The sequence below is a fragment of the Pterocles gutturalis genome, unplaced genomic scaffold (assembly GCF_000699245.1).
Source record: "Pterocles gutturalis isolate BGI_N339 unplaced genomic scaffold, ASM69924v1 scaffold30911, whole genome shotgun sequence".
Classification (NCBI taxonomy): Eukaryota; Metazoa; Chordata; class Aves; order Pterocliformes; family Pteroclidae; genus Pterocles; species Pterocles gutturalis.
Genome location: NW_010106426.1, coordinates 4584 through 12984, shown reverse-complemented (window position 1 = coordinate 12984; position 8401 = coordinate 4584). Strand labels below are relative to the sequence as shown.

At 39.4% G+C, this 8401-nt stretch overlaps 1 protein-coding gene across 1 annotated transcript in view; it reads right to left on the bottom strand.

The window, feature by feature from the left end:
* Positions 1-1628: 1628 nt before the first annotated feature.
* DPM1 (dolichyl-phosphate mannosyltransferase polypeptide 1, catalytic subunit) overlaps positions 1629-8401 on the bottom strand; it is a gene marked incomplete at its 5' end in the record, with an annotated part of 11346 nt that continues 4573 nt past the window's right edge. Inside the window, 6 exons of the mRNA XM_010087785.1 lie at positions 1629-1917; positions 5038-5152; positions 5446-5514; positions 6978-7073; positions 7998-8023; positions 8140-8216. Coding sequence (XP_010086087.1) covers positions 1813-1917; positions 5038-5152; positions 5446-5514; positions 6978-7073; positions 7998-8023; positions 8140-8216 — 488 coding nt within the window. The remainder of the gene's footprint in view (positions 1918-5037; positions 5153-5445; positions 5515-6977; positions 7074-7997; positions 8024-8139; positions 8217-8401) is intronic.

Sequence of the window (8401 nt, the reverse complement as noted above, 5' to 3'; positions counted from 1 at the left end):
GGAGAGCCGTGGGGCCATGGGGCCCCTGGACACATCCCCAGCAGCAGCAGGCTGGAGCCTGGGCGGCTCCTTGGCCACCAGCACCCACCACCAGTGTCAGGCCAGCGCCTGCAGCCAGGCATTCATGCATGTTGCTTGTTTCACGAGTTTGGGGAGCGGCAAGGTCTTCTGCCTTCTGGTGGAGCAGAGGGCAGGGGTGAGCAGCCCTGCCCCATGAGGCCCCAGCACAGACCACAGCCCTGCGCCTGCCTGGGCGCCCAGAAGCTCCTTGCGTCTTTGGGCCCGGGCGCTGCCCTGCCGGCAGGGCTGAGCTCCCCTGGCTCCCACCTGAAAAGGGGCAGAGGAGGCACCGGCTCAGGTGCCGGGCAGGACCTGCCTGCTCCTTCCCAGTGAGCATCCCTGCGGCACCAGCCTTGGGCTCCTGGGGCTCCCCTGGGATGTGTCCCCCCAGCAGGGATGCTCCATTTCAGCAGGGGAGGAGCAGCCCAGAAGGGCTTCAAGGAGTCCCTGGCCTTGCAGGGGTGGGTGGGTGGAGAGGGCGAGCCAAGCTCCCAGCCCCCCGAGCTCCCCACAGTGGGGTCCCCTTCCCACACCATCCCCACACTGCCTGCTGCAGCCTGCCCGGGCAGTGGGGGGTGCCCCAACCTGTGGAGCAGGGCTGTACCTTTGGCAGAGCAGCTTTCCTCTTTCTTGGGGTGTTCATGATGCAGGGAAGGAGGCACAGGGAGCAGGCGACAAGGGTTGGGGCGTGGGTCCAGGGCACCGGGAGCAGGGATGATCAGGAGAAAGGAAAAAGGGCTGGTCGGGAGTAGGGAGGAAGAGCTGGTTGGGAGCAGGTCAGAAGGGCTGTGTTGGGAGCAAGGGCCAAGGGTCTGTGTTGTGTTTGTCACCAGGTGACAATAGCATGGAACTTGCACCATGACAACACACATCTGCTACACAGCAGCAGGGGATGGGGACAACTCCTCAAGAGGTTGCATCGTCACGGGGAACATTGGGGAACTTTTATTTCACCCCTGAAGACAAATTAAACACACTTTTGTGCTTAAGTATGAAATGAACGAACACGGTCTTGGTCAGAGTCCTGTCTCCTAAAGTTGGGTCAGATGTCACACTCCTTTGTTATAGGTTCTGAAAAGATTTCATTTCTCACAAAAATAAGAAAAAGGAAGCATCTGCCTCTGGACAAACACACAGAATACAAAATTATTCCATATGTACCATTCACTTTCTTATCCAAAGAATATTCCTTCTTTTCAGTCTAGAAACAATTTTACAGAGAACAAAATCCAAAATCACTGTACTCAACTGTATTTCCTCTTAAACTACACAAGCTATTAACGCTTCTGTAGAAACTGTTCTATAGATCTGCTTTAAGATACATGTATATATGTGCTGAGGAAAGAAAGGGAACTAACTCGTATATATTTAAAATACTATCTGCAAACCACAGAACAAAGATAAGATAAATTCTGTAATTCTTTTTTATGTCCTTGCTTGTCTTTATTTCAAAATCATATTTAGCCTCTGCTGAATAATGATTCATTTATAAATGCAAAAGATCATTTAGCTTTGTGTTCTTTATTAAGACTTCATTATTTTTACAAAAATAGAATAGAGCATTAGTCTTTATTTTCAGAGGAGCATTTGGGGATACAATATATTTAGTTTATTATTGGCGATTCATTTAATTGTTAGTTTACAGCAGGTCTTCTGGTCACCACACAAATTGTCAAGCTTCTGCTATTATACATTAAACCCACAGAGATGTCAGAAAATGTTTTTCTACAAAAGTTAGTTTAGGATAAACTATCATGTTGTAGCAAACAAGGTCAAGAGCCCCTTTAAGAAAGAAACTATTTCATTGCCTCCCAGTTTAGATTCTCCATAGACACGGTCCACAAATGAAATAGGAACCTGTTGAAACAAGCAAAACCATTTTTAAGGTTCAAAACCTAAATAATCAGAAATTCTGTAAACAAAAGAATGGCCTTTGAACTACTGCATGTTTAGACACAGAAAGAAGGCAAGCACCAGATTGGCTTCCTTTTTCTAAGTTCTTCTTACCAGTGGCTTTAATGATGCCCCATAGCTGGGAAGCATGAAATTATTTGGTTTATTACCTTTAAAGATGATCCAAAGACATTACTCAGTGGCTGGATGATACACCAGTCAGAACAAACTTAATAGCTTAAGCGCACTAAAAGCCTGGGGGCTTAAAATGAACCTTCACCCCTTTCCTTGTTAGCTAAATTCAATACCTCTGAGCCAATCCCTCAGGAAGGCAAAAATCTCCTGCCACCATGCAACAGCATTCAGCTCAACCTTACCGCTGGCTAGAAAATTACATCTAAATATGGCAGGTAGTGCACATTTTACAAGCAACACCTGCATTTGTCGGTCTTTGACCATTTTATAGATTATTTACAGAATTAAGGGGCATTTAAAACACAAACTTTGGTTTCCTTACTTAAGTGACCATACTGTCCAGATTAACTCACTACTCATAAAATGTTAGGAACATACTGCTTTTCAGTAATTCAACCACGTAGAAATGACACATGACAGGACCTTCTGCCAACGCCCTATTAGAATAGTCAAGAATTTCCATATATGTTTGTGTGCAAAATTGAAATACTTCAGGGGCTAAAATAAAGAATTGCATTTGCAAAAGTCATTAAAAAATTGGCTTAGCATTCTGCTGGCAATTTCAACCAGAAATCATCTGGCAAGTGGAACACAAAAATCACCACACCCTTGCATCTGTGCCAGGACTGAGGATTTCTCACAATTCTAGCAGATCAGTCCATGGTAGAAGAGAACCCAGGGCAAGCAGACAATAAGGAAGATACCAAAAAGGCAGGCAGATTGACTCAAAAATTACTCTGGCTTTCTTACTAAGGTCCCTTTTATGATCCCAGTAAGCATCCCATCAACAGACACCAGACCTATGGGGCACAGACACAAATCACTGAATATTTAGTCAGTGCAGGATGTCAGAAGTGACATTTCCTAACCAGTGATGAAAGAATGGTTAATAGCTCATCTAATAAAAGGAATCCAGTCTTTCGCTTCAGTATAGGAATTAACCACCTGTGTTGTTGCTGGACTTTGCCTTTCTTGCATAAGAAGTTCTGTCATTAAAGGAAGCATTTTCAAAAGGGTGTATTCTGTGCATTGTGGTACATTTCACACATGGTAGAGAAGGACAGCAGAATGAAACAGAGGTGCATACAGGGCTACTAAGGATAGCTTATGTCAGCTCATCTCATCAGCCATTTGTTCCTTTTAGACTGCAGATCTCAATCTTCGTTTTCAACTCTGCTTAAGAAATATTTCACCCTCACAACTGTATCTACATTTTACAACTGCATAGAAACTCCTATTCTACCTGTAGAGTTGCATCACCTGCAAATCAGGAATTAAACATGTGTCATCTCTTCTGGAATTCTGATATTACTATTTGGATAATTATAAAATATATAAATATCATAAGTATTGATCAGGAAATTCCGTATTAATATGTACTTGAAACTTAATGGAAAATTGCCTGGCCTCAGGAAGTTACAATATAAAGATGGCACACAGAAAAGGAGAAATACAGTAGTCTTATTTATAGTTCTGTATCAACAATCTGAACACTGACAAGTTTGTCACAGATATCACAAGGGAAATCTTAAAAGACAGGGCCAAAGCTGAATAATGAAGCAACTCTTCAGATGTTGGAGAGAACTCTTCCTACATGTGAGAAACCAAAGGGGAAGGAAGATGCTTACTTGAGAATGTAACAGATGAATTGTTGAGGATGGCATAACTGACCCATCACAAAACAGAGCCTGTGTCTCAGCACTGACGGGGAGACATCGGGCCTCGTGAAGACTGTCCGTCAGGCTTTGAACCAGACGATAAATATCTTATACTTGATGCTACACAACCAGTAGAGGCACGTAAATAAACGAGTGATGGGATCAAATAATAGGCAGAAAAAAGGTCTTTACAGCAGCAGCTGTAAAGAGGTATAAGCAACCCAACACTGCATTTTTTTTAAAGCCAGAGAAGTGTATTTTACTGTTTTTAAAACTTAAAGTAAATAAAGCCTCACCTCATCCTAGGTTTTAGTATCTGGATGTATAGACAGGTGAGGATTTAATTCAGCAATATGTGAATGCAGCTGGATGTGAAGACCAAAGAAATTACAGTCAAGCCCCAGCTACACACAGGATAGTGATACTGCTCCATAAGCAAGAAAGGTGGAAGAAAAGAGTTTGCTTTATTGGGTGGAAATACTCTACCTGATGTTGATAGAGAAATTCAATAGGCAAGGTGTAGAGAGAGAACTACCAGCAACAGAATTCTTGGACAATTTAGTCATGAAAATTATGATGAACTGGTTCTGAGATTTGGCTGCTGAAAGAATTCCAGTGAACCATCTTTAAAGAAACCAGCAAGAGCAATTCAGCAAAACAGAAAAGGCGGCAATCAGACTGCTGGAAATATAGTATCTAACAATTGCTTGGAGTTCTTTTTCAATGATTGTAGACAGCATATTCAAAGAATTTAAAAGTGGAAAGTTGTGATAGCTGGAAAGTTGGAAAATAACAAGGAAATAAATGACAGAGAACAGAATAAATCTGTAACAGAATCAGGTTACTGGAGAAAAAACTGCTTGAAAAGATCTAACTAGAGATGTCTGTACAATACGAAGGAGGAAAAAAGCACTCAGAGCAACTTGACGGTATATTTTGACTTCTTTTCCCCCTTTGAAGAGCCTGGTAAAACTGTATGCAGCTAAAGAAACGGCAACAGGAAGAGGGAAGATCTGAGAAGCGTATCAGCCAGAGGAATAAGTAACTGGAATTTCAGATCTGGTATTCACCTGGAAAAGTTGGAAAAATAGAGTTCTACATATGTAATTTCTTTATATCAATTTGAAAATCTTTCTTGTTTTTGGCAGCGCACAAAATTTCCTATGCTCCCAGTAACCTGTATCTACATTTAAATGAAAACACCATGTACATATCAAAACTTTTACTATACCTCTCCAATAGTATATCCTAACTGTCTAGCCCGAACAATCATCTCCATCTGGAAGACGTATCCTTTAGAAACACATTTTTCCATTAGTTTCTGTAAGACTTCTTTTCTGTATAACCTGTAAATGATTACAAAGAAAATGAAACCTGAAGCACAATTGATGAACTACAGAAATCAAGACAGTGTGTAGGAATCTTAACGGTAATCAATTATATCATTACTATTTAAAGAAAAAAAAAATTAACAAAGTCACAGGAGCAACCCTTCTTGCAATCTAGTCTACTATTTCTTACACGCTTTCCAAACAGATTTCATATTCCTCAGTAAAGAAGGTCTGTTTTTACTCCAGTTCCTTTTTCAGCAGTTTCTTAATTTCAAATAAACTTTATGAATTGCAAACCAGACCCATACCTGAAACTCCCTGTTAAGTCTGATGCACCTGGTCTCAGCAAAACCTGAGTTAGAAAATTGGCACCACGACTGTGAAAGAAAACATGAACATCAAAATTACTCAGTACACAACTCCAAAAGATCAAGCAGAGTTTCTAGAAAGTATCATCCTACTAGCCAAAAAAAAGAAACCTTTTTTTGCTTAATATGAAACAATTATATTTCTTATATGTCTTCACTGCTCATCCTGAAGCCAAAACTCAACCTTTTGGTTTTCAAACATTGATGATTAGTAGATTACTGAACTTCTCTATGAAGGAAAAAACAAACATTTTTTAGAAATTAGATTCTCAATCTGGTTCTTTGTGTCAGAATTGTCACTACGGCTACATACTATTATAATACAAAAGAAATAAATTTGACCACAGTCAAAACTACATTTTTCTTCTGACTAACATTCAGTGTAAGGGGACAATAAAAATGCTTCTTTGACAAACATGAGATTTGGATGTAGAAAATCAACATTCAGTTTTGGTTTCCGCTGCTTTCATAGTATGATAAGGATAAGCTCCACTGATGAAACATGTTGCAAGACCAAAAAGCCAGTCACAACCACGTTGCTGAGGGCTGTATTATACACTGATAAGACGTGGAAGTCCTTCACATTGTCAAGTATGATGTAAAAAAAAATCCTCTGTAATATCCATTTATCTCTCTTCCTTTTTTTGGGTACATATTTTATTTAGATTCACAAAAGGATGAGCACTTATTCCAGAAATCCAAATACAGTCCCTGTGATACCATCTCCAGATCAGACTGGTCACACAACTTCTGTTCTTTACAGTAACTTATAAATCAGCATGAACTTACTCCTATTCTCTTAAGTAAGGCGTAAGAGAAAGACTTTCTGCAGAAGAAACTTGCCGATTATCTCCTGAAAAACTGGGAGTCCATATAAACCTGAGATTCCAGCCTCCATACGCTATCACAACCTTGACATCATTTTCCCTCTTTGCTTTGGGGTGAAACCTCTCCCTGCTGCTCACTGTAACTATTTTCCAGTAAGGTCTAAATAATGATTTATTGACATTGATCGTGCCAGATAATCCTTAACTTGGGACAAATCAGAGTGTCAACAGAAGGGTTTAGCAAGTGATTTACTGTTTAGGGAAAGGAACATTATAGATCTTAAAGCTAACTAAATGTGTCTTTTAAACCTGACAAAAGTGTCACAGTCTCAGCTCATTCCTTGGATGATGAAGCCAGAAAAACTGTCCCACCCTGATACCCCGCAGATTTGTCCGCTGTTAAAACCCATTTCTCAAACCTGGTTGTATCATTACATTCTGTCTTGATGGGTTTTCTCTGTGTTTTAACCAAATAATTTGCAAATCATGCAAGCTTCTATAATTTAATATAATTTCGCAGTACAGTACCCAGTACTATGACGAAAGACTCAGTACAGCTCACGCATACTTATTGTTTAAGTACTTGGAATTCTTATACATTTCTAAATAAGAAATTAATGTGTAAATATCTAGAAAAATACTAACCTGATTAATTTTCTTTTCAAATCCCAGCCATATACTCCTCCATTTCCTTTATATCTTGTTCCCGATACAATATCAAAATTCCCTTCTTTCTGCTTTCTATAAGCAATCGGTTTTATCAGAAAAAGAGGAGGAATATTTGTATGAAGGTAGTACAAATTTCAAAATAAGAACAATCACTCTTTTAGTAGAAAATCTGTATTTTACAAACCTTTGAACAAATAAGTAGAGAAGAGAGCAAAGCAATAGTTATGGTGGCTCTAAATATTATGTATTTAAAAACCTGTTAATGGTTTTCTTATAAAGAGCTGTTTCAGGGAATCTTACGATTATCTTTTATCAACTACGTCATACAAGTTCACAGACTACTTAATCAATAATTTATAAAGACCAATTATGCACTTTTAAAGCCTCCCTCTTTAAATATTTAAATTACACAAGCCCACCATAGGGAAAAAAAGAAGCCTGGACCTATCCTTAGTCCATACCATGCCCAATGGCCGCAGAAACTCATCTAAAATTTTACGCTTCCAGTACTACTAAGCAAGAAGGTTGAAAACGACACAGACTTCCACCCTTGCTCTCCCATGTAATGCCTGTTGACCGTTTCTCACAAGCTGAAATGTTACAGGGAGAGGAATGTAAGCGGCAGGCAAAAGGGAGACAAGTATTTCACCAATAACTGAGGACATGGTCCTCTAGTCAATATCCCTACATGCCCACATGCTGAAATCACTAGAATTAGAAGATGACATTTATAGATATGCTTTTCAAAGCTGAACAACCATTACAAGAGAAGTACTTTGCCATGCATGCTCTCTGTTACTTTAAACCTGAGGATTTTTGCTCCAGTTAGGAGCTAATTATTTTTCTCGATTATTTTGGGACACATCTAATGAGGTCCAATCACTTTTGAATTCTTGCCTTGCCAAGACAGCTACACAAGAATATAAAACTTTCAGATATTACTATGAAACAATAAGAGTTCAGAAGTCATTCTCTCATATGACAATCGGCACCTACCTGATAAACTCTGGAATAAATTTAGGCTGAAATGGAAGGAAAACACATGAGAAAAAAGAAATGAGTAGGGGAGAAAAAAAAACAATGAAAATTTAATTATAGCAGATTAAAATCAGGGCACAAAAAAATACAGCAGACTTACATGGTGAGAGAGGTCAGCATCCATAATAACAATAAAATTCCCAGTGGCGTGCTTCATTCCATGAATATAAGCAGTGCCTGATGAAAACAGTACAGAAGTAATTTCGCCTCACTATTTTAACATATACAATCTTCTAGCCACAGTCTTCACCTATTCTCTAACCTCCAAGTTATACTAGAAAAGGATCAATGAAAAACTCCTAAAATTTGTTTTAAAACTATGTCTCAGTGGTCAATCATCAAAATATTTTTTCTTTTCCCTA